Raw genomic sequence first — 27,763 nt, forward strand, 5'->3', positions numbered from 1 at the left:
TCTATATTTATTTTATTTGCATATATGTCACTTCACTTAAGTGACTGTAAGATCCTTTAGGACAGGGATTGTATCATCCATTTCTGTATCTTCATAGCAAACACTTCATATGGTAAAAGTTAAATAAATGAATGGAAGGCAGGTAGGAAGGCTGGTTGGCTAAATTAACTTCATAATCCAACTGACCATCTGGCAATTCAAAAAGATCTTAGAAGAGCTCAGCTATAATAAAGCCTGTATATGGTCACATACAACATGATTTTAACACAGAATCCAGGAGTACTAATATAATACCTTGAAATTATAACTAAAGGGTAAAATTATCAATTCCCACATTTCTCAAGAAAAATAACTGATAATATCTTACTAGGGTATTGAAATATGTATTAACTTTGAAGTTGCAGAAATCATATAGGTTACCATTATACCATATTCATCAGTCAGGATACAAAATATCTTTGTCCCATAAGGACAACAGATAAGATATGCCACTTATTTTAAAAAATATATATGTGAACATATACATGTAATTATATCCAGGAAGTTTGGGTGAATTTTCATATGCCAACTTTCTTCATTCAGGAGATGACTATGAGGAAAGCAACCTGTTAAACAGGCAAATCAGTCCTGCCTAAATGTACACGAAAGTTAAGGGCCATTCAAAACCAAGTCAAAAACATGATGGTGTGAAAGCAGTTTTCTGTCAAAGCTAATGCAATATGATCTGCACTTACAAGCAAAGTCAACAAAATAATTATTAGGAACTGCTGATAAGTCACTTCCCAAAACACAGAACCATTTTGCCTTGTGAGGATTAATTCATCTGAATTAACAAGAGTTCTCCTGGTGGCTCAGATGGTAAAGAGTCTACCTGCAGTTTAGGAGACCTGGCTTGGATTCAGAAAGATCCCTTGGAGAAGGGAATGGCAACCCACTCCAGTATTCTTGCCTGGTGCATTCCATGGATAGAGGAGCCTTGTGGGTTGGAGCCCATGGGGTCGCAAAGAGTTGGACATGACTGAGCAACTAAAACACACACACACACATCAAGCTTTTAAGGGAAGAATTCTAAAATCTGTTCTCAAAGTTTCTCCACTTATAAGCTGGGTCTGTGTGTCTACACATGAACTACAACATCCTTTAACGTGAAAAAGCTCCCACATGCTCATAAAATAATAAAGACACCTTTAAAGACTTTAGCAATCAGAAAAAAGATAAAATCTCCTTTGTAATCAGAAGGAAGATGTCTAAAGAATATATTGTAATCACAAGGAAGATGTCTGAGGAATATATACACAGAAGGAAATGCAAATGTGTCACTACAAAAATCAACTAAGCACAAAAGACTGTAATGATGGAAATGAGGGATAACAAAGCTGTAAGGCATACAGAAATCAATAGCAAAATTGTAGAAGTCTTTCCTTAGTAGCTACTTTAAATGTAAATGGATTAAACGTTCCATTTAAAAGGCAGAGGTTAGCAGAAAAGGAACAAAAACAACCAAGATCCAACTATATGATGTTCTATAAGAGATTCACTTTAGATCCAGAGACACAATTAGGTCGAAAGGAAAAGAACAGAGAAAGATATTCCAGGCAAATAGACACCAAAGAGAGCTGGGATGGTGATATAAATACAGGTGCATATCAGAGATATTGCTGGTTTGGCCTCAGACTACCACAATGAAGCAATTATTCAAGGACTCACATGAATTTTTTGGTTTCCCAGTGCATATAAAAGTTACATTTATATTTTACTGTAGACTATTAAGTGCACAAGTACATCTAAAAAACTCAATGTACATACCTTAATTTTAAAACACCTTACTGCTAAAAAATGCTAACCATTATCTAAGCAAGTCTTTTAAAACAATAACATCAACAATCACTGATGACCATAAACAATAATAGTGAAAATGTTTGAAGTACTGTGAGAATTATCAAAGTGTGAAGTGAGCAACTGTTAGAAAAATGCTGCCAGTAGATTTTTCAGCACAGGGTTGCCATAGGGTTTACCCAGCGGCTCAGCAGGAATGAATCTGCCTGCAATGCCGGAGATGTGGGAGACACGGGTTTGATTTCTGGTCAGGAAGATCCCTTGAGGAGTAAATGGAAACCCATTCCAGTATTCTTGCCAGGAAAACACCATGGATAGAGGAGCCTGGTGGGCTATAGTCCAGGTTGCAAAGAGTCAGACGTGACTGAGTAACTGAACACATACAGGGTTGCCACAAACCTTCAATTTGTAAAAAAATGCAGTATCTGTTAAGATATGCCTGTATCAGACAAAAACAGACTTTAAGTCAAAACTGTTACAAATGACAAAGAAGGACACTGTACCTTGATAAAAGGGTCAATTCACCAAGAAGATATAATAATTATAAACGTATATGGACCAAAAACCAGAGCCCTAAAATATAAGAAGTAAACATTGTTAGAATTTAAGGGAGAATTAGACAGTTCTATGATAACAGTTGGAGACATCAATACTCTACTTTCAATAATGAATAAAACCATACAGAAGATGAATAAGGAGGGAATTCCCTGGTGGTCTAGTGGTTAGGGCTCTGCACTCTTCACTGCCAAGGGCCCAGGTTCAGTCTCCCGTTAGGGAACTAAGATCCCACAAGCTGTGAGGGCCACACCCTCAAAAGACCAATAAGGAAATAAAGGACTTGAACAGTACTATAAACCAGTTGAACCTAACAGACATAAAAACCCCACCTGACAACAGCAGAAGATATTTTTCTCAAGTGCACATGGAACATTCTCTAGGACAGACCATATGTTAGGCCACACAAAGTCTTAATTTTAAAAGATTGATATCATACAAAGTATCTTTTCCAATCACAGTGAAATGAAACAAGAAATCAGTAACAGAAGGAAAACTGGAAAATTTACAGATATGTGGAAATTACACTACATACTCTTAACCAACATTTCAAAGAAGATATCACAAGGGAAATTAGAAAATACCTTGAGACAAATGAAAATACAACATATGAAACTTATAGAAAGCAGTGAAAGCAGTGATAAGAAGGAAATTTAAAGCCATAATGCCTACATTTAAAAAAGGAGACAATAAAGGAGAAAGACTTCAAATCACAGAGAACCAGAAAAAGTAGAGCAAACTAGGTGTTCCTCATTTCCCAGGTCATTCCTGGAATCAAGGCTGCAATAGCTAATGTATGTGTTGGAGATGTAACCACAGCCACTGATGGGGAAAATACCAGCAATATATTGTACTTAGAAGCTCAGAACAAAATCAAGGGCTGCACAGACAACATGACTCTCACAGTAGCAACAGAACAGAAATATGGTCTCCTCTGGTGACATAGGAAGGGAAACATCACTCATACAAGATGAATTAGCCTCTGAACCCCAAGAGATCCTACACATAGGAAGCACCCCAAACCAGAGTTCTGCCCTTTACCACCTCACCTTCCTCCAGCTCTCCCCCAGGGTCGTCACAAACCAGTGCAACAACCCAGTTAGCGTCTACTCCTCTGAAAATATCTAAAACTTTAACAACACCTTGGAGTCAAAGAGCAGCCAGCAGGCAGATGAACGCAGAGCTTTAGACCATTCTCAGCTTCCAAGCAGACTTGTCTTTGGCAAAGAATCTGAAGTTTACAAGATGCTTCTGGAGAAACATGAGTTAAATGAGCCTCTGAGACAGCCCACTTCATTCCTGGTTTTGCAGGAAACCCTGAAGGCTGAGGAGAAAGGGGATCCCAACAAGCCCTCAGGACTCAGAAATGTTAAGGCTCCAGTCACCAAAGTGGCTACATTGACTAGAAACGCCCAGAAGCTGCTCATGTACGACAAACGTGGCACCGGCACTGTCAGTGTGTTTGTGAAGCTGTGGGACCGTCACCGCCACCCCGAGTGTTATGTGTGCACCAACTACGGCACCAATCTGAAACAGAAGGGTCATTTCTTTGTGGAGGATCAGATCTACTGTGGAAAGCACACCCAGGAGCAAGTCACTCCACCAGAGGGCTACGCTGTGATCACCGTGCTCCCCGAATGAGCCAGCAGTTCTGTACCCAATGCTGTTTTCCACACAGCCTCTGCTGCATCTTGTCCTCTGAAAGCTGTGGCCTCTCTCTTCCAAATTCTCACTTATGTTGGTTTTATCACTGATTATTAAATTTCACGTCCCCCTCTGTGCTACGTGACTCATGCTGGCTGTGTGACACCTGCTTTTACATTAAAGGAAGATAGTCTTGTTCAGTGTCTCCTTGCCAGCATCACTGTCCTCCTTTCCCCTCCATTCATCTCTGCTGCAAATGGACATCAGCCAAATTTGAACCAAATTTAATGTCTGACAATGATTTTGATTTTACTCAATAAATTAACAGACTCCCCAAACTCAAGAGTTCCATGTCTTTGTCAGAAGGATTAAAATATAAAGATTAGAGAAAAATAAAATAGAGGGGGAAAAAACTGGAGAAAATAAAAAACACCAATCTTGGCCCTTTGAAAAGATCAACAAACTAGGCAGACTTTTAGATACAATGACTAAGGAAAAGATTAAAGACTCAAATTACTAAAATTAGAAATGCAAGTTGGGACATCAGTATAAATTTTACATATATAAAAAGGATTAGAAAAGAATACTAAGAACAGTTTGTATACCAAAAAAAGGCTAACTTAGATGAAACAGACAAATTCCTAGAAACACACAATCTACCAAAACTGAGAAAAAGGAAAAAAGACCTCAAGAGATTTCTAAACAGCAAGGAGACTGAATCAGTAATCAAACATGTTTCAACAAAGTAAAGCCCTAGATGAGATGCCTTCTTTATCAAACACATAAGAAAAATTAACAACAATCCTCAAACTCTTCCAAAAAGTTGAAGAGGTGAGATCAATTCTTACTCATTTATTGGCCAGCATTACTTTGATATCAAAGCCAGACAAAGAAACAAGAAAACAAAACTACAGACCAATATCCCAACATCCCTTATGAATATCAATGCAAAAATCCTCAACAAAATACTAGCACTGAATTCAGCAACATTTTAATGTGAGGATCAAGTGGGATATAAGGATAGTTTAACATATAAAAATCAATTAATGTAATACACCCCAATAATAGAATGAAGGAGGAAAAACTCACATGATCAACTCATGTGAATCAGAAAAAGCATTTGACAAAATTCAACACCATTTCATGACTGAAAAAAACCTCAATAAAGAAGGAACACAAGACCACTTTTTCAATATGATAAAGGCTATATATGAAAACCCCACAGTTAGCATCATACTCAATGGTAAAGGTAGAAAGTTTTCCCCCTAAAATCAGGAACAAGACAAGAATGTCTGTTTTCACTTCTGTTTAATATATTGTACTAGCCAGAGCAATTAGGTAAGAAAAGGAAACAAAAGTACTCAAATTGGAAGGGAAACTATAAAGTTACCTCTGTTGGCAGATGACATGATCTTACAAATGGTAAACTTAAAATAAGGACCACAACACAGACATATATTCAGAGCAAATTAATTCAGCAAAATTGTAGGATACAAAAATCAACAAAAATTAGTCACATATCTATACACTAGAAAGGAACAAATGATGATGCAATCCACAGGTTCATTGTAATCCTATCTTAATTCCACAAGTATTTTTTGCAGAATAGAAAAACTTATTGTAAGATTCATGGAATCTCAAGGGACCCTGAATAGTTAAAACAAAGTTGAAAAAGAACAGAGTTGGAAGATTCTTCTTAAGTTCAAAACTTAGTACAAAGCTACAGTAATCAAAGTAATTGGCATTAGGATAGACAAATAGATCAATGGAATAAAGAGCCTCTAAATAAACTGTCACATGTATTAATATATGGTCAACTGATTTTTTGACAAGGGTTATAAGACGATTAAAAGGGGAAAGGACAGTCTTTTCAAGAAATGGTTCTGGAAAGCTGTATATTCACATGCAAAAGAATGAAGCTGAAGAAATTAATTTGAAATGAATCAAAGACCTAAATGTAAGAGTGAAAACTATAAAATTTTTAAAAGAAAACATGGAGACAGTCAGTTTAATGATGGTTCAAGTGCTCCCTCTGTCTCTTCCTTCAGTCTACAACCAGTAAAACATCCATAACTCAACTCTGCCCAGCAGACCAGGATGTTGGAGAATTGTACATGTCTATACCTAAAGGTGGGTACAATGGAACACCAACAGGAGGTGGAATCCAGGCAGTGGCAGAATCACTGCTGGCACCACTTTGCTGCTACGGCGGAGCCAGCAACCCCAGAGAAGCTGGTGGCAGCAGGGGAGGTGGTCCACGTACCACCAGCCGTTTGGCTGCAGTGGCACTCACAGCCACAGGGAACCAAGGGCATGGGGGTCTGCTACCCCATTCCTCTTGCCTGCAGTGGTGTTGCCTGGAAACCAGACAATCCTGGTCACAGCAGAGACACCTGCACTCCAGCTCCCCTTCTCCCCTCCCCGTACTCCCACAGTAAAAAAGCCTGCAACTCGGTAGATCCCAAACGTGGTGAAGTGCCTGTGATCCTTGTGCCCCAAGCGTCAATGCCAGCAGCATCAAGGCACCAAAGACCACCGAGGCACAATGACAACAAAGAAAATGACAAGGAAAGTGCCAACTCTCAAATACAACCAGAGGCAGCTCAGGTAGAGAAACCAAAATTTGTGCTATAGCGCCACCTACTGAAAAACCAGAGAAAGGCCTCTGATTTCCAACCTGTAGAATTCTTAGAATCAAGTAGGGTGGGCTGGGGGGAGCTTTACTGAAAAAGAAAGATGTTTGGTACTTCAAATGTGCCAGAAGGGGAACAACTCGTCAAGCACAATGAACCATGGTAACATGGTATCACAAAAAGAAAATGAAAGGTCTCCAGAAACCAAACTCTGCCTCAGAACAATGAGATTTGATAGACTGTTCAAATGAACTGTCAGATAGAAACTCAACCAGCTACAAGAAAACTCAGAAAGGCAGTTCAATGTGTTCAGGAATAAACTTAATGAACAGAAGTAATACTTTATAAAAGTGACTGAAACTCTAGAAAAGAAATTCTGGAGCTGAAGAACTTAACAAATGAGATGAAGAAAGTACTGGAAAGACAGCAGGCCACATGGAAGCTCGAAGATAGAAATCTAGAAATGATACAGGTAGAAAAGGAGGGAACTAAGACTAAAAAAATGAGGAAATTGTATGAGAACTAAGTCTACTAGGAAGGGCAACATTAGGATAATGGGTATACCAGAAGGAGAACAGAGGGAGAAAAGAACAGACAGTTTATTTCAAGAAATAATATCTGAGAACTTCCCCAAACTGGGGAAGGAACTGGATATATAATTTCATGAAACTAAGAGAACATTTAATTACCTCATGCAGAAAGACCTTTTCCAAGACACATTGTATTAAAACTATTGAAACTCAGTGGCAGAGAAAGAATTTTACAGGCAGCCAGCAGTGATGGTGGGTGGGAAAGATGTTAACTTACAAAGTAAGCTATCAGCAGGCTTCTCAGAATAAACTCCACAGGTCAGGAGGGAGTGGCATATCCTACACATGATACTGAAAGATAAAAACTGCCAAACATATTCTTTTCAGCAAAATTATCACTCAAATATGAAGAATAAAAGCTTTCCCCCAAACTACACCCAAGAGAGTTCATCAACACTATAACTGCCTTACAAAAAAACGAGGAAATGACCTCTTCTACCTGAAATGAGAAGGAAAAAGTATACAAAACTTTGAGTAGGGTGACAGGGAAAACTGAAACTCTAACATCAGAATATTAAACTTATCATAGAAAAAAGGTTAAAGGGAAAAAATTTATAAAAATAATTTATAGCTGCTTCAATTTGGTAACAAACTCGTAACAAGAAATAATTGAGAAATTTGGACACCTAAAACATAAAAGGGGAGAAGGAAAAGGTCAGAACTCATATAGGCAAGTAAAAACAAGATGCTGTCAACAGAAAAAAGGATATTTTAACTATGAGATATTTTATACAAACTTTACAGTAACAACAAAACATAAAAAGACGAAACTGAAAAAATATCCCAGAAAAGCTCCAAACAGAAACATAAAGAAAAAAACCACAATGGGCATACAGAACAACCAGAAACAAAAAATGAAAATGAAATGGCAGTACTATATTTTCATTTATCAATATTCATGCTAAATGTAAATGGACTGAATAAACCAATCAAAAGTCACAGAGTGGCTGGGTGAACTAAAATGCAAGACCCAACTATGTGTTGCCTCCAGGAGACTCACTTCGGCTCTGAAGACAAGTAGGCTTAAAGTGAAGGGATGGAAGATGATGCTCCAAGCAAATGGTAGCCATCAAAAGCAGTAGCCAAACTCACGTCAGAAAAAACAGGCTTCAAGCCAAAAAAGGTAACAAGAGACAAATATGGATATCATATAATGATAAAGGGGACAATTCATCAAGAAGACATAATAAGAGTTATTCGTATATATGCACTTAACATAGACGCATTAAACCAGAAGGACTGGATAGATTTGTACAGAACATTCTATCCAAATGGAGAATACACTTTCGTCTCAAGTGCACATGAAGTATTGTCAAGAACAGACCATATGCTGGGACACAAAACAAACGTCAATAAAGTTAAGAATGGCATTATATCAAGTATCTTTTCTGAGCACAAAAGTGTGAGATGAGATATCAACTACAAGAAGAAAGCTGAGAAAATCTACAAATATGTGAAGGCTAAACAAATGCTACAGTGTAAGAATTAGATCACATACAAAAAATTAAAATACGTGAAGACAAATGAAAATATGACATACCAAATTTATGGGGATGCAGCCAAAGCAATACTGAAAGGGAAAGTTACAGTTATACAGGCCAACCCTGAGAAACACGGCAAGTCTCAAGTCTAACCTTATGTCTAAAGGAATTGTAAAAAGAAGAATGAACGAAGTCCAAAGTCAGTAGAAACCAAGAAGTAATAAAAACCAAAGCAGAAATATGTGAAATAGAGACTAAAAAGACAACAGGAAAGATAGATGAAATTAAGAGATGCGCCTTTGAAAAGAGAAACAAAACTGACAAAACTTTTGCTAGTCTAAGAAAAAAAGAGAGAAGGATCTGATAAATCAAAGAGGAGAAATAACAAGGATACCACAGAAATATAAAGGGTGACAAGAGAATATTATGAACAACTATATGACTACAAATCGGACAACCTAGAATGGAAAAATTCTTAGAATCATCCAACCTTCCAAGACTGAACCATGAAGAAACAGAAAATTTTAATAGACTGATCACTAGTAAAGAGGTCAAAATAATAAAAAATTCCCCCCCAAAACAAAATTCCAGGACCAGATGGCTTTATATGTGAATTCTACCAATCATTCAAGATTTAATACCTATCTTTCTCAATCTCTTCCAACAAACTGAAAAAGAGAGAATACTTCCTACTCATCCCATTAGGCCACCATTACACTGACAGAAAAACCAGGGAAGATGCTTCAAAGAAAATTATAGGCCAGTATCTCTGATGAACACAGATGCAAAAGTTCTCAATAAAATGTTAGCAAACTATACAACAACACATGAAAAAGATCATACAACATGATCAAGTGGGATTTACCCTAGGGATGCAAGGGTGTTTAAACATCCATGAACTAATCAATAAGATACACCCCATGAACAAAATGAAGGATAAAAACCATGATTGTCTCAATAAATGAAGAAGCATCTGACAAGATTTAATATTCATTTATGATAAAAAACTCTTTAATTGGTATAGGAGGAATGTGCCAAAAATATAATAAAGGCCATATATGGCAAACCTATATCTAATGCAATACTCAGTGATGAAAACTTTAAGCTATTCCTTTAAGATCAGGAACAAGACAAGAATGCCCAATCTTGCCACTCTTATTCAACACAGTATTGGGAGTCCTAACCAGAGAAATAATGCAAGAAAAAGAAATAAAAGGTACCTGAATTGGAAAACAAGAGGTAAAACTAACTACTTGTGGATGACAAGATTTTATACACAGAATACTCTAAAAAATTCACCAAAAAACTTTTGGAAATAATAAAAAGAATATAGTAGTTTCAGGGTATAAGATCAATATAAAAAATATGGTGCATTTCTATATACTAACAATGAACTAACAAAAAAGCAGTTAAGAGAATCCCATTTACAATCACAACAGAAAGAATACAACACTTAAGTATAAACTTACCCAGGAGGTATGAGACCCGTACACTGAAAACTGTAAGATTATTGTTGAAAGAAACTGAAGACAGAAATTAATGGAAATATACTTTGTGCTCATGGACTGAAGAATTAACGTTATTAAAATGTCCAAATTACCGAAAGCAAACTATAGATTCAATGCAATTCCTATCATAATTCCAAGGACATTTTCTCAGAAACAGAACAAAAAACTGTAAAATTTATACAGAAACATAAAAAACCCCAAATAGTCAAAGCAATCCTGAGAAAAATGGACAAAACTGGAGGTATCACACTCCCTGATTTCAAATTATATTACTAAGCTACAGTATTCAAAATAGCATGTTACTGGCAGAAAACAGACACAGAGACTAATGGAAAAGAACTGAGAGCCCAGAAATAAACCCACATGTATATGAACAACTAATTTAAAACAAAGAAGCAAAGAACATATAATGAGACAGAAGAGTCTTTTCAATAACTGGCACAAGGAAAACTGGACAGCCACATGAGAAAGAATGAAACCAGATCACTACCGTGCACCACACACAAGTCAGCTCCAAACAGATGAGATACTAGAATGTAAGACCTGAAACCAGAAACTCCTTGATGAAAACAAGCAGTACACTCTTTGCTCTTGGTCTTTGCAAACACTTTTCTGAATATGTCTCCTCAGGCAAAGGAATTAAAAGCAAAAATAAAACGTGAGACTACATCAAACTAAGAAGCTTTTGTACAGGAAAGGAAGCCATCAACAAATGAAAATGCAACCTAGTGAATAGGAGAAAATATCTGCAAATCATATATCCAATATAGGATTAATATATAAAATAATAGAAATAACACATACAACTCAACAACCAAAAAACAGAGAACTAGATTTAAAAAATGGGCAGAGGTATTCAATAGACATTGTTCCAAAGAAGACATACAAATGGCCAACAGGCACATGAAAAAATGCTTAACACTTCACTAATTATTAGGGAAATGCAAATCCAAACAATCATGAGATACCACCTCACACCAGTCAGAAGGACTATTATCAAAAAGGTAAGAGATGACAAGTGCTAGAGAGGATGTGAAGAAAAGGAACCTTCATACAGTTTTGGTGGAAATGAAAGTTGTTGCAGACATTATGGAAAGCAGTATGGAGACTCTTCAAAAAATTAAGGACCACCCTCTGTTATATCTTCTTCTGCCGGCTATCTCTGTTGACCAGAACTTCCACATGATCCAGCTATTCCACTTCTGGGTATTTATCCAAAGAATAAGAAAATGCTAATTTAAAAAGATTTATGCCCCTGTGCTCATCTCAGCATTATTTACAATAGCCAAGATATCCAAAGAACCAAAGCCCCACTGGTGGATGAATGGATAAACATGTGGTCTATATGTATATATAAAATGCACTAGTACTCAATTGTAAGAAAAGATGAAATCTTGTCATTTGCAACAACATGGATAGACCCAAAGGGTATTACACTAAATGACATAAATCAGATGGAAAAAGACAAACACCACAGGATTTCACTCATATGTGGATTATTTAAAAAAAAAAAAAAACAAAGAGCAGACCAAACCAAACATACAGTTACAGAAAGAAGAGCAGTGGTTATGGTGGGTGGGGAGGATAACTGGGTAAAAGAGGCCGACTGTACAGTGACAGGCGCAAAATAAACTTTTGGTGGTGACGATGCTGCAGTGTATACAAAAATAAAAATATAACACTGTATACACAAGATATATAATACTAGAAATTAATAAAAACTTGCTAGCAAATATTTTTAAAAATAGAGGAAAAGCTTCATAATGCTGTCTTTGGCAATGATTTCTTGATTATGACACCAAAAGCATAGACAAAAAGGAAAAAATAGACAAACTGGATAACATCAAATTTTTGTTTTCTCAAAGTACACTATCAGGACAGTGAAAAGATAATGCACAGAATGGGAAAAAAATGCTTGTAATCACATACCTGATGAGCGATTAATATCCAGGATATATAAAGAACTTCTACAACTTAACAAAAAACCAAGAACCTACCTGGTAGCTCAAATGGTTAAGAAACTGCCTGCAATACAGGAAACTTGGGTTTTATCCCTAGGTTGGGAAAATCTCCTGGAGAAGGGAATAGCTACCCACTCCAGTCCTCTTGCCTGGAGAATTCCATGAACAGAGGAGCCTGGTGGGCTACAGTCCATGGGTTCACAAAGAGTCAGGCATGAACTGAGTGGTTAACACTTTCACTTTCAAGTTAGAGAATGAGTAAAGGACTAAATACAAGCATGCCACACTTGCAGACCACTGCAATAAAGCAAGTATTGTAGCAAACCGAGTCATACGAAGTTTCTGGTTTCCCGTTGCATATAAAAGGTATGCTTACACTATGCTGTAATGCATTAAGTACATAATACTATTATGTCTAAGAAAATAATGCACATACCTTAATTAAAAAAGATTTTACTGCTAAAAAATGCTAACTGCTATCTGAGCTTTCAGGAAGTCATAATTTTTTTGCGATAATAACATCAAAGATCACTGATCACAGATCACCATAATACATACAATAATGAAAAAGTTTGTAATGTGAGAATTACTAAAATGTAACACAGAAACATGAAGTGAGCAAATGTTGAAAAACTGGTGCTGACCAACTTGCTCAAGGCAGAGGAGCCACAAGACTTCAACGTGCAAAAACAAATGCAGTGTCTGTGAAGTGCAATAAAATGAGGTATGTACTGAAGAAGGTATACAAGTGGCCAAGAAGCATGAAAAGATACTCAACATCAGTCATCATTAGGGAAAATACAAATTGGAATCACAAATGAAAAAAATCACACTTCATATGGCCATTAGGATGGCTACTGTTAAAAAAAAAAAGGTTTTGGTGAGGATGGGGACTAACCCTATCGCATTGCTGGAGGGAATGTAAAATGGAACAGCTGCTGTGAAAACAGCTGCTGCTGCTAAGTCACTTCAGTCATGTCCGACTCTGTGCGACCCCATAGACAGCAGCCCACCAGGCTCCGCCGTCCCTGGGATTCTCTAGGCAAGAACACTGGAGTGGGTTGCCATTTCCTTCTCCAATGCATGAAAGTGAAAGGTGAAAGTGAAGTTGCTCAGTCGTGTCTGACTCTTTGCGACCCCATGGACTGCAGCCTACCAGGCTCCTCCATCCATGGGATTTTCCAAGCAAGAGTACTGGGGTGGGATGCCATTAATATTCTGATGTTAAATTTTAATATTCTACATAGAATATCCATATTTAGTTAGGGAGTTTGGAATCAACATGTACACAATGCTGTATTTACAGGATAACCAACAAGGACCTACTGTCCAGCACAAGGAACTCTGCTCCAGGTTACGTGGCAGTCTAGATGGGAGGGAAGTTTGGGGGAGAATGGAAACATGTACATGTATGGCTGAATTCTTTTGCTGTCTACCTGAAACTATTACAACATTGTTAACTGGTTATACTCCAGTGAAAAATAAAAAACTTAAAAATAAACACTATTTATATGATCCAGCAATTCCACTTCTAGGTATACTATATACCTAGAAGCAAAAACTGAATACCTATATGCAAAAACTGAAATCAGAGATTCAAAGAGATAACTCTATGCCAGTATCCATAGTGGCTTTATTCATAACAGCCAAAAGCAGAAACAACTCAAGTGTTCATCAATAGATGAAACGATAAACAAAAATGTATATGTAAGACGGAAAATTATTCAGCCTTAAAAAGGACTGGAATTCTTAGAAACATACTAAGTATAATGAATCAGACACAAAAGGACAAATATTCCATTTATATGAGGTATCTAGAATAGGGAAATTCATGGAAACAGAAAGTAAGATAGAGGTTACCTGGGGTTGGGGGAATAGGGAATGAAGTTATTATTTAATGGGTACAGAGTTTTAATTTGGGATGTTACGTAAGTTCTGCAAGTGGATAGTGGTGATGGTTGTATGATGTTGTGAATGTGCTTAATGCCACTGAACTGTACACTTAAAAACGGCTTAGGGTATATTTTACCATAATTTAAAAATGTATAGAACCATTCTAGAAGGGTATTTGGTAAAACCCAACAGTGGCCACAGGACTGGAAAAGGTCAGTTTTCATTCCAATTCCAAAGAAGGGCAGGGCTAAAGAATGTTCAAACTACCTGACAATTGTACTCACATCCCATGCTAGTAAGGTTATGCTCAAAATCCTTCAAGCTAGGCTTCACTAGTACTTGAATCGAGAACCTCCTGATGTACAAGCTGGATTTAGAAAAGGCAGAGGAACCAGAGACCAAACTGTCAACATTCACTGCATCATAAAGAAAGCAAGGGAATTCTAGAAAAACATCTACTTCTATTTCATTGACTATGCCAAAGCCTTTGCCAGTGTGGATCACAAACTGTGGAAAATTCTTTAAGAGATAGGAATACCAGACCATCTATCCTGTCTCCTGAGAAACCTGTATGAGGGTCAGGAAGCAACAGTTAGAACTGGACATGGAACAACAGACTGGTTCCAAATTGGGAAAGGAGTACACTGAGGCTGTATATTGTCACCCTGCTTATTTAACTTATATGCAGAGTACATCATGCAAAATGCCAGGCTGGATGAGTAGCAAGCTAGAATCAAGATTACTGGGAGAAATACCAACAACTTCAGATTAGCACCACTCAAATGGCAGAAAGCAAAGAGGAATTAAAGAGCCTCTTGATGAAGGTGAAGGAGGAGAGTGAAAAATCTGGCTGAAAACTCAACATTAAAAAACTAAGATCATGGCATCCAGTCCCATTACTTCATGGCAAATAGAAGGGAAAAAGTGGAAGCGGTGACAGATTTTCTGTTCTTGGGCTCCAAAATCACTGCAGATGGTCACTGCAGTCATGAAATTAGAAGACGCTTGCTTCTTGGCTATAACAAACCTAGATAGCGTATTAAAAAGCAAAGACACCACTTTGCTGACAAAGCCAACAAGCCACGGTCTTTCCAGTAGTCATGTATAGATGTGAGAGCTGGACCATAAAGTAGGCTGAGTACTGAAGAATTGATGCTGAATCTCCTGCATTGCAGGCGAATTCTTTATTGTCTGAGCCACCAGGGAAGCCCAATGTATATTCTAGAATTGAAAAAATAAATATACCGTAGATAATCAGAGTCAGATTTCTCACTGGAAGAGAAGGAAAGGGTGTTTTGGAAACATGGTTGATTCTAAGGCTCAAAAGAGAAAACAAACGTTGAGCCTGGTTCATTCTTACCTTCTGTATCAGAAAAGGAAGCGATTAAAAAATAACAGGCTTACCCAAAGAGTACAGGATGCAAACTGAAGGAGCTCCCAATAGCCAAAGCTGGGATGTTTAGCACCAAAGTAAATGCTACTGTAGAATTTTATATATATATATATAATAGAGTAAAATAAATATCCATGAGCTCATAGTGACACAAATAGAATAAATAAATGTGGGGGAAAGAATAGCTCTTCCTCACAAAATTGTAATTAACAAATGTAGAAAGAATGATGCAAACAGAAAACCACCTTGAAGTAAATACTATAGTAGTAGTTGTTACAGGCAGAAACCATTAATGGATGCTAATATTAGTGAGAAAAAGGGTATTTGCATACTCTCAGAGTTATTAATTTGAAAAGAAAAACTGTTAAGTTTATAGTGTACAAATGTGGCAGATGATCCAAGTTAGTGTGAGGCAAACCCACATTATGTACTGAGAAAGGTGGAATGTGATTTCTATTTTATTCTTGACAGACACGCATAACCTCAGTTCATGAGAGAGAAAACATCAGAGAAACCTAAACCGATGGACATTCTACTAAGTAGCTAGCCAGTGCTCTTCAACTGCATTCAGGTCATTAGACACTGAGAAAGTGCCACAAACAGAGCAAACTAAAGGAGACATGACAAAAGCAATGTGCGATTCTGGATCAGAAAAGGACATTAATGAGAAAATTAGTGGGTTTTGAGTAAGGTCTATATACTGGTTAATAATACTGCATCAGTGTTAACATTCAGCTTTACTATGGTATTGTAAGACGTTAACATTAGGGGAATCTGAGTGAAGGGCACAGGAGAACTTTACTATTTTACAACTTTTTATAAGCTTAAAATTACTTTAAAAAATTTAAAAAAGAAAACAGTCTATCTAAATCTTTGGGGAGCATGGTTTGGTGGATTCACAATTATTTACCAAGATGAATTCATACTACTGATAATTATTTTTAATTTTGAAAATCCTGAGAGAAGTCTCCGCTTTTTGCAGTCCCTACTATATATCTTTCTAACTGGTAGTGTTGCAATTTATGCATTACTATGCTTTTTTTCACCCATGACAGTCAATTCTTTAAGAATACACACTAAGACCTACTTACTTCTACATTCTGTGACTAGCAGTCTTTGTGAAAAGGAAATGCTCAATAACTATATTTTGAGTAAATGAGTATATAAAAACATCTCACTGCTATAGAAAGTATTTACTTACGCTCCACAAAGGAAGTAAAGAGCATTCTGAACCTGCTTAGCCGACTACCTTCATCTGCCCACATGCGTATCACCCCAACTCCCGTCTTAAGCATTACATCGTTGGCCACAGTGCTGCAAAACTTGGCCTTCAGATTTTCAATAGAACTGCTTCCATCGTAGACGGCAACGAAGTTTCTCTTGCATTCATTTGAGTGTTCCATTTGATAATCTAGGAACCTCAAATAAATCTGTAACATTAAAACAAAGAAAAACAGTGCTTTTAAAAAGACATTCATTTTAATTTTCTAGTTCTATTATCCAATCAATATGTAACATGGACTGAACTGAATTATAACAGCTGACAGAAAAAACAATAGATAAAAGGCTGACGCCTAAGAAGGTAAAAGAACTAAGACTAATGTTCTGTTTCTTTGGTTGTCTTAACAACGGAACCAAGCGTTATGGAACCTAAAGCTTGCAAACGTTTTGTCTATAAAGAGAAATTTTTTGCTTCACGAGGCATGACTATCGTACATATTTTCCTTATTATAAAAACAATCTTACAGTACTGACAAACTGGGAAAATAAAAGAAACATTCATAATTCTTTCACTCTGACAATTACTCTGATTAACTTTTTTCAGTTTTTCACATTTTTAAAATCTGAGCTTAATTTTAAGATACACACACTCTGCTTTTGCTGTAACACATCAGAACTTACCTATCGCTTCATAATTGTAATCATTCCTATGATGTCATTTATTTACCCACTATCCTACTGTTGCACATGTAAGTGGTTTTATGATTTTACTCCATAGATTAACAATTTCTAAATTTTTAGTCGCAAAGATTTAAACTGGAGTTTCAAAATAAGCACTAGCATTCTATTGCCTAGTATCCCCTTTCCTCAAATTTCATAGGCAGTCTGCTACCCAGCACTCAAGTCTTCTTAAAATGTGCATTCTTATTTGAAGAGTTCCATTAGACTTTAGGCTTAGAAACACCTTGAGCAAAATCTCCAAAAGAACAGAGTGAAACAGGTACTGTTCTTTAAGGGCTGGGAGGAAATTAAGGCTCACGGGGACTAAGGAACTTGCCCAAGGTTACTTAGGGCGAGGATGTGAACCTAAGCTGGTCTGAATCTTATTAAGATGTGTGGTCTTCACATTCCCTGGGATGCCTTTCATGTGTGTGCACGCATGCACGACACATACACACACTCTTCACATACATGGTTCATTTCTGGATATAGTGCTCATAAGGAACCTAAAGCTTGTTCATATGTGACTCTACAACTAAAGTAAAACTTTAATGAATGAAGAATAAAGATTTCTTTGATTGCCACTGGAGATGTCTAGTAGGTATTCACCTTGCTGATTGCTATCTCTGAGGCAGCAGTATGATGACACACCTACCCTGTAATTTAAAGGGCTTCATAAAACAAAACCATATTCCCCCCTGCCCCACAAATACCTTGATGACATAAAACTAAGAACAAAAACTCAAAAATATATCTGAGTTAAATTTTGACCAGTAACTCTGGCTTATTTGAAATGACCAATTTGCCACTTTCATGAGCAAAATTACTGGTAATGTACTTCCATTTCAAAACTTCACAAAACCTCATAAATGTATTTTAACACAGAAGTAATATGTTTGTTTAAAATATACAATCTGTTTTCATTCCTGTCTCCATCATTTATATAACCAGGACATTCTGCCCATGGTTGTCTGGTGTGAGTATCACTAATATTCGTTATTGTTTGTCTTCTCCGTTGGACTGTATGGTCTTCCAATGAGAGTGTCAATGTGCTATTCAGTATAATTCTTGCTTAGGAAGAGCAATCAATGAAAAAGTGAACAGGTTTGTAAAACCTAGTTTTGATAGAGCTGAATATCAGGAAGACCATCAAGAAGTCTGAAGTATTTACTCTCTATTGTTTTTTTTAAATCCAAAGAAACACCATACTTGTGTAAGGCCATAGTAAATGCACTTTAAATATGTAATTTAAAAATCAAAGTTTTAAGGTAAGTCATATGACAAAAATAACATTCTTTCCTATTGTGAATACAGTTAAATATTGACATTAACAGTTTAATTCAACTAATCTTCAGAAAATATTTCTAACATTATGAGGCTAACAAATTGAAATGGGTGGATCGGGGCACAAATTACTCTTCTCTCATCCAGACTGCAGAAGATCTTTAATTAAACATAAACACTCTTGGCCTCCTACCTACTCCTACACCCTCCCAGGGAAGTGGAGAGAGTCCCCTGGATCGGGGATGGTATTTGGTCACTTTTCCTTTCCTCCTTCCCTGGACCAATGAATGAGAATAACAGTGACCTGGGTAAGCGGGTCTCTTCTGTAGATGCACTTTCCTCGGGTGGGATGTTCCAGCCTAGGCTTAGGTAGGAGGTGGACCTGGTGGGTAGGGAATTAGCAGGTCTCACTATAAGCTGCTTCCTAGCCTTTATTACAATAAAAGGGCTATTCTGAAGCTCCACTGTCTCAACTGGTTCATAACTCCAATGGGGAAAAGGACGCTTTTTATTAGAGGCCCCAAAGACCGCAAAAGAAATGCAATGAGATCCTCATAAAGCTGTTATTTTTATGGAAAGGCCACTGATAAAACTAAAACACTACTTAAATGCGAATACCGATTTTTATATGTAAGTGAATGTTTCTTGAATATCACCTGTAAACTAGTTTACCCCATTTTGAGTATTCAAGGGTTATTGTGGTCTTTAACATTTTCTCTTTTAAAATGAAATCATCTGTTTACTCTTTTAGTTGAACCCAATTAAAAAATTTTGATCCAATTTCCATGTCAAGTGTTTTTTATGTTAACTTTAAAAAATTAATTTACTTTTATATATTAAAAGTAACCTTCTTCAATATTTAACATTCTAGGTTACATTCCTAAAAAACATAAGCATATAAAATCATTTCTTCATGAGCTATTTTATAAAAGAGCCACATTGAAAGTATTAATTTCACTTAAGTATTTAAATAATTAATTATTACATATTAAAACCCCCCCCAAACCCACAAACCCACCTCACCTCTGCACAGTCATCCCTCAGTAGCAATGGGTAATTGGCTCTAGGAAGGTCCTGCTCTGGATACCAAAATCTGCAGGTGCTCAAGTCCTACAGTGCAACCTTTGTATTTGTGGTTCTGTGTCTACAGACACAACCAACTGCAGATTCTATAGCACTATAATATTTACCAAATAAAACCTATATATGTGGACTTGTACAGTTCAGTTCTGTGTACAGCTGAGCCTTGAACATGGGTTTCATATATGGAGGTCCATTTAAGTGGTATTCAGTAATCACAGACTATAGTATTACACTATGCTTCCCTGGTGGCTTAGATGGTAAAGAATCTGCATGAAATGTGGGAGACCTGTGTTCGATCCCTGGTTTGAGAAGATTCCCTGGAGAAGGGAATGGCAACCCACTCTAGTATTCTTGTCTGGAGAATTCCATGGACAGAGGAGACTGGAGGGCTACAGACCATTGGGTTGCAAAGAGATGAACATGACTGAGTGACTAACACTTTCACTTTCTTTCACAGTACTATACAGTCTGTAGCTGGTTGAATCTGAGGATGTGGAACCTCAGATACCAAGGGTTGACTATAAAGTTATACTCAGAATTTCAATTGCGAGTGGTCAGTGACCCTAGCCTCTATGTCGTTCAAGGGTCAATTGTACAACTAAAGCCATCTATGTTCCTACTATCTTTCCTACATTCCCTGTTTTGAGTATAATTTTTATAATTACTATGTACATTTTTAGACTTTTAAATTTGCTGCTGTTACTGCTAAGTCGCTTCAGTCGTGTCCGACTCTGTATGACCCCATAGACGGCAGCCCACCAGGCTCCCCTGTCCCTGGGATGCTCCAGGCAAGAACACTGGAGTGGGTTGTCATTTCCTTCTCCAATGCATGAAAGTGGAAAGTGAAAGTGAAGTTGCTCAGTCGTGCCCGACTCTTAACGACCCCATGGACTACAGCCTACCAGGCTCCTCCGTCCATGGGATTTTCCAGGCAAGAGTACTGGAGTGGGGTTGCCATTGCCTTCTCCGTTTAAATTTATGTATCTATAAAAACATATAGTATTTTTGTATATTTTTATTTGTGTATTTTAAAATCTTGTATCAATTGTCGAAATAAGTCACTACTTATCCATTTTCCTTTTGGACATTTAGCTTGCTTGCAGTTTTTAAAATATTAAATATTGCTGTAAACATGCTTGCGTTCTGACTGCGCTCTCACACAGTGAGCACCTGGGTACACTTAGAAGCGTGGCTGCTGTGTCATAGGACGTGACCATCTTCATCTTCACCAGGGCATGCCCAATGGCCTTCCAAAGTGGTTGCAGCAATTTATTCTCCCAAAGCAAGTTGAGAGCATCTCCATTCTTCAATCCTTGTTGATACTTGGTCACATCAAGACATTCAATCACATCTCAAGTAATATAAAATTCTCTGACAAATGCACAGGGTCAAGTGACAGACACCATAATCAAGAACAGTTCCATCACCCTCCGCCTGCGAAAATCCTTTCCAGCTCCTCAGCAGTCCAAATCCATCTTCAACTTTAATTCCTGGCAACCAGTCTCTTGCTGTCCTGTATTTCCACCTTTCCCATAAATGTAATAATTTCATATAAATAAAATCATAGTATATTCTGTCAGGATTCTTTCAGTTAGCACAATGCATGTGAGATTCTCCTATGCATCTGCCTCCCCAATAGTCTGTATCTCATTACTCCTGAATAGATTTCACTACACAGATGTACCACAGTTTATTAACAACGGAAGAGTATTTGGACTGTTTCCAGTTTTTGTCTATTATGGATAAAGCTACTGTAAACATTTACATTCAAGTTTTTTTATGTGTAAACATGTTTTCCTTTCTCCTGGCTACCCTGCCAGGAGACTGCTCACTCACATGGTAACTTTATAGGAAATCACCAAGCTGTTTTCCAAAATGGCTATATCATTCTGTATTCCTACCAGGAGTCTTACCACATTCCCAATTGCTCTATATAGCTCCCAGAGCCTGGTATTGTCTGTTTTAAAATATTAGTGCTGTAATAGAGGTAGAGAGCTATTCCATTGTGGTTTTAATTTACAGTTTTCAAATGCTGAAATATTCTCTGGTGCCTGTTCAAAATCTCCTACTCATTTTTAAATTAGGTACTTTTCTTATAGTTGAGTTTTGAGTTCTGGATTAAAGAAATCTTTTGACAAGTGATTTACAAATATTTTCTCTTAGTGGCTTTTCTTTTCATTCAACAGTGAAAAGGAAAAGCTTTAATTTTAATGAAGTTCAATTTATAGTTTTTTTAAAATAGATTCTTCTTTGATGTCTTATCTAAGAACTCTTTCCCTAACCCAAAGTTTTCACCTATGTTTTCTTCTAAAAGTTTTACAGTATTTACTTGTGTTTATAATCCAGTTTAGGTTAATTTTTAATATAAGGTATAAATACAGGTATAGGTTAAAATTCTTTTTTTTTTTTTAATATGGTTATCTGGTTGTTCTTAGCACCATTTGTTGAAGACAAGACTATCCACTGAACTGACATTGTATTTCTAAAAAAAATAAATCATATTTGTGTGAATCCTTTTCTGAGTTCTGTTCTGTTCCACTGATCTCTGTGTCTGTCATCTGTCAGTACCACACTGTTCTGGTTACTGAAGATCTGAAATCAGGTAGTGAGTATCTGTATTTTTTGAACATTGTTTTGGCTTTTGTAATTCCTCGCATTTTCATTATACTCTAAAAACAGTTTGTCTACATTTACAAAAACATAGCAGAGGTTTTAATTTGAACTGTGCTTGTTTATACAGATCTATTTCAGAAGAACTTCTGTTAACACCACTGAGTCCACCTCAATAGGTATACACAGTATTGCTGTTGTTTGGTTGCTAAGTTCTGTTCAACTCTGCAACCCCATGAGCTGCAGCAGACCAGACTTCCCTGTCCTTCCCTATCTCCCAGAGTTTGCTTAAACTCATGTCCATTTAGTCAGTGATGTCATCCAACCATCTTATCCTCTGTCTCCCCATTCTCCTCCTGCCCTCAATCGTTCCCAGCATCAGTCTTTTCCAATGAGTCAGCTCTTCACATCAGGTGGCCAAAGTATTGAAGCTTCAGCATCAGTCCTTCCAGTAGATATTCAAGGATGATTTCCTTTAGGATTTACTTGATCTCCTTGCTGTTCAAGGGACTTTCAAGAGTGTTCTCCAGCACCACAGTTCAAAACCATCAATTCTTCAGCATTCAGCCTTCTTTATGGTTCAACTCTCACATCTGTACATGACTACTGGAAAAACCATAGCTTTGACTATGCAGACCTGTGTCAGCAAAGTGACGTCTCTGCTTTTTAATATGCTGTTTAGGTTTGTCATACTTTTCTTCCAAAGAGCAAGTTGTCTTTTAATTTCGTGGCTTCAGTCACCATCCACAGTGATTCTGGAGTCCAAGAAAATAAAATGTCAGTGTTTCCACTTCTTCCCCATCTATTTACCATGAAGTGATGGGACCAGATGCCACGATCTTAGTTTTTTGAATGTTGAGTTTTAAACCAGCTTTTTCTCTCCTCTCTCACCCTCATCAAGAGGCTCTTTAGTTCCCCTTCACTTTAGACCACTACAGTAGTTTCATTTGCATATCTGAGGTTGTTGATAATTCTCCCAGCAATCTTAATTTCAGCTTATAACTCATCCAGTCCAGGATTTTGCATGATGTACTCTCCATAGGAGTTAAACAGACAGGGTGACAATATACAGCCTTGAAGTACTCCTTTTCCAATTTGGAACGTCTGTTGTTCCACATTTGGTTCTAAGTGCTGCTTCTTGTCCTGCAATCAGGTTTCTCAGGAGTCAGGTAAGGGGGTCTGGTATTCCCATCTCTTGAAGAATTTTCCAGTTTGTTGTGATTTACACAAAGTCTTTAGTGTAGTCAATGAAGCAGATGTTTTGTTAGAATTCCCTTGCTTTTTCTATGATCCAACGGATGTTGGCAATTTGATCTCTGGTTCCTCTGCCTTTTCTAAATCCAGCTTGCACATATGGAAGTTCCCAGTTAATGTACTGCTGAAGCCTAGCTTGAAGGATTTTAAGCATCATCTTGCTAGCATGAGAAATGAGTGTAATTGTATGGTAGTTTGAACATTCTTTGGGATTGCCTTTGGGATTGGAATGAAAACACATATTTATTCACATCTTTTAATTTTTTATCAGGGTTCTGCAGTTTATAGAGACTGTGTTTTTTTTTTTTTTTTTTGGGTGGGGGGAGGCAAGGGCTACTTTAAATGGTATTGCTGCTTTCTTAATTTTGAACTTCAATTGCTCATTCTTCAAATATTCAATCAGACAATACAACTGACCCTTGATCAACATGGGACGTAGAGGCGTGGACCCTCCTTGAAGTCAAAAATCCATGTATAACTTCACAGTCATCCCACAGTATCCTTGGTTCTACATTTGTGGATTCAACTAACCATTGATGGTGTAGTAGTAGGTATTTATCCATAAAAAAAAAAAAATCTCTGTGCAAACGGATCAGTGCAGTTCAAACACATCTTATTCAAGTATCAACTACATATAAAACAATACAACTGACATTTATCTATCAGCCTTTTATCCAACCTTGCTACACTGACTTCTTTATTCCAGGAGTTTTTTGAGGGTACATTTCATGTTAATTTTTTACATAGATAATTATGTCATCTGGAAAAATAGTTTTTTTGCCACGTTTCACTGTCTACAACTTCCAGTATGGTGTTCAGTGGCAGTTATCTTGTTGCTAATTTTGAGGGGAAAAAGCATTCAGTATGGTGTCAGCTGTACATTTTGGTAGACATCCTTTATCAGGTTATAGAAGTTCCACTCTTCTTAATTTTCTGATATTTTCATCATGAATGGGTGTTGATTCTTTTAACAAACTGAGATAATCATGTAGCATTCTTTCTTAACATATTGAATCATATTGATTTTTCAAATGTGAATCAGCCTTGCATTCTTGGGATAAACCACACTTGGTTATAGTTTTTCAACGTATTATACTTTTTAATATATTGATTTAGACTGGCCAATACTTTGTTAGGATTTTTGTATCTATTTTCTGGAGTAACAATTATGATGCCAATTCCAACATGTGGGGTCTTTGCTCTGCATACCCCCACTACAACAGCAATCCTCAAATATCAGTTAGGTGTCCTACAATTCAATCCAGTGATGACTCCAGCTATCCAGAGACAGCATCAGATTCCAAAGGTTAAGGGCTTACTCCCAGGGGAATGGCCTCCACTTCAGAGGCCAAACACAAGGTCAGGCTGTCACGTGATACTGACTCACTACAAGTCTGAGTTTCCTAAGGTCTCATTCTTGCTGTTCAGTTGTTCAGTTGTGTCTGACTCTTTGTGACCCCACAGACTGCAGCACACCAGGCTTCCCTGTCCTTCACCATCTCCTGGAGCTTGCTCAAACTCTCATCCATTGAGTCAGTCATGCCATTCAACCATCTTGTCCTCTGTCGTCCCCTTCTCTTCCTGCCTTCAATCTTTCCCAGCATCAGGGTCTTTTCTAATGAATTGGCTCTTCGCATCAGGTGGCCAGAGTATTGGAGCTTCAGCTTCAGCATAAGCCTTTCTAAAAAAAATATTCAGGATTGATTTTCTCTAGGGTTGACTGGTTTGATCGCCTTGCAGTCCAAGGGACTCTCAAGAGTCTTCTCCAACACCACAGCTCAAAAGCATTAATTTCTGGATTCCTTTAATTTAGTTTATTAATAGAGTGTTTAATAGTTTAAATTTAAAAGTTTAATTTAATTTAATAAAGTGGCTTACAGGACTTAGAACATCAGTTTACTTACAAGATTACCGGCTACCCTGGTAATGAGCTTCCATATTCAATGGATTTCCAGAAGTCACCTCGTTAAAATAAACTCACTTGTGGTTGAAAGGAGCTTGTTATTAATAACAACACACCCACTTCAGGTTTATAAAGGCTCTGAAACATTTTCAGAAACTGAGAATAAGAGACTAAATGTTGTTAACATAAGATGCTCTCACTGCTCTTACCATTCAGGAAATTTCAAGGGTTTTGTGAGCTCTGTGCCAGAAATGGGGATGAACACCAAATATATGTATTTCCTATTATCAAGCAAAACATCATGGGGGAATACTGATCAGTAGTTTCCATATAATGTCTTTGGTGGTTTCAGTGTGATGCTTGTCTTAAGAGTTTAGAAGTGTTCCTCTTCTTTTACTTCCTGGAAGAGACTAAGAAGAATCAGCATCATTTCTTCTTTAAATATTTGATGTAATTTGTGTATCCATTTAGGAGCTTTCTTTGTAAGAAAGTTCTAAACTGTGAATTCATTACAAATATATAGTCATACAGATTACATATTTCTTCTTAGATGTGTTTGGGCAGCTTGAGGCTTTTAAGGAATTTGTCATTTCATTTGAGACATTCGATTTGGGCACAGAAAGGTCCACTGTTTTAATGCAGGGTCTATAATGATATCCTCTCTTGTTCCTGATATTGGTAAAATGGTTTATATCAGATTATTTACCATTTCTGTACACTGTATTTTTACATTTACCATAATTATTTACCATATTCCCCACTTTCATTCATGATATTTGAAGATTCATTCTAGTGCCATTTCTCTTTTATCTAAAGAAATTCCTTTAGCATTTCTTTTATAGCATGTCTGCTATGGGGTAGCACAGAGTCGGACACAACTGAAGCGACTTCACAGCAACAGCAGGCAATGAATTCTTTGTCTTCGCTGGGGCTCTGTCTTCGTTCGCCCTCATTTCTGAAAAGATATTTCTGCTGGATATAAAATTCTGAATTTTACAGTTCTTTACTTCAGCATTTAAAGGTTTTGATACACAGTCTTTGGGTTTGATAATTTCTGCAGAGAAATCCATAGTCTGAATATTTAAATTGTCATTCCCTTATATAATGCATAATTTCTGTCAGATCTCAAAGCTTTCAACCTTTGGTTTCAAGAAATTTGATTTGATATGACTAGGCTTTGTATTTTGTTTTTTATCCTGTTTAGTGTTTGCTATGCTTCACAAATCTGTAAATTTATGTCCTTCACCAAATTTTTTGCAATTATTTCTTCAAATGTTTTTTCTGTAACATCTTTTCCTCTTCTTCTGGTACTTAAGTTACATGAATTCTACATCTTTTGAAATTGTCCCCACAGGTCCCTAAAGCTTTTGCATAATTTATTTTCAATCTTTTTTTCTCAATTCAGATTAGGTAGTTTCTACTGAACCCTCTTGAAATTTACTGCCTTTCCTTCATTCTTATATTGGCCCACACACTAAATAATATCTTCAAAAATTTAAGATGTATTTCTTCAGTTCTAAAATTTCCACTTGGTTCTTTTTTATAGTTTCTACTTCTCTGCTAAGTTCTATCTTTTCACTCATTTCAGGAATGTTTACCTTTATCTCATGGAACATGGTTACATTATTGATTTAAAATCTTTTGATAATTGTCATCTGACTACTGTTAGGGTTGGGATCTCCTGTATTCCCCTTTCAGAAATAATCACATTTCCCTGGTTCTTTATATTGTAATTAAAAAATTATATCCTGGACATTTTGAATATAATATTGAGACTCTGGGTCCTTAAAAACCTGTGGAAAATGTTGAGTTCTGTTGCTTTTCAGGACGCCTACTCAGTGCGGTTCAGGCTGCATGTACTGCCTCTTTGTCTGGGTGTGAGTTCCACGTGCTGGTTCAGTTGTCAAGGCCTTTGCTATGCCATGCAGACTTGCCCGAGGGATACCCTGCTCAGGCACCTGGGCAGTGTTTACAATGCACTGTGGTCCTCAATACCTTTGCCGTGTTTCTTCGGGCCTGCTGCATGCATATGTAGCTCAGGGCTAAGCCAGAATTAGTACCTTCCTTTCTCTAGCTCCCTGCTCTCCAAGGCTTCCTTCTCATTCTCTGGATAACCTGGTTCCCTCTTCCTGGTTCCTCTGCTGGCTAGAAAGATAAATTTTCCTCAGTTTTTAGTCTCCCGATTTGCTGTGAG

General features: G+C 37.1%; 2 protein-coding genes across 8 annotated transcripts in view; one reads left to right on the forward strand and one right to left on the reverse strand.

Moving 5' to 3' along the window:
* The window catches only part of LOC109572527 (PDZ and LIM domain protein 1-like), a 174,905-nt gene that overhangs the window by 34,873 nt on the left and 112,269 nt on the right, over window positions 1–27,763 (forward strand). For 2 of the 6 annotated variants that reach the window (XM_019979392.2, XM_019979394.2), the window contains one exon: window positions 3,703–4,373. The exons of the other annotated variants lie outside the window; for them this stretch is intronic. In XM_019979392.2, coding sequence (XP_019834951.2) covers window positions 3,703–4,032 — 330 coding nt within the window. In that variant the 3' untranslated portion in view covers window positions 4,033–4,373. Of the gene's footprint in view, window positions 1–3,702; window positions 4,374–27,763 lie in introns of those variants that run through there. 6 annotated transcript variants of the gene reach the window in all.
* Window positions 1–27,763, reverse strand: part of NETO2 (neuropilin and tolloid like 2) — a 65,067-nt gene that overhangs the window by 8,123 nt on the left and 29,181 nt on the right. For both annotated transcript variants that reach the window (XM_019979390.2, XM_019979388.2), the window contains exon 7: window positions 16,696–16,924. In XM_019979390.2, the coding sequence (XP_019834949.2) occupies window positions 16,696–16,924 (229 nt within the window). The remainder of the gene's footprint in view (window positions 1–16,695; window positions 16,925–27,763) is intronic.

Source organism: Bos indicus, chromosome 18 (assembly GCF_029378745.1).
Source record: "Bos indicus isolate NIAB-ARS_2022 breed Sahiwal x Tharparkar chromosome 18, NIAB-ARS_B.indTharparkar_mat_pri_1.0, whole genome shotgun sequence".
NCBI classification, from domain to species: domain Eukaryota; kingdom Metazoa; phylum Chordata; class Mammalia; order Artiodactyla; family Bovidae; genus Bos; species Bos indicus.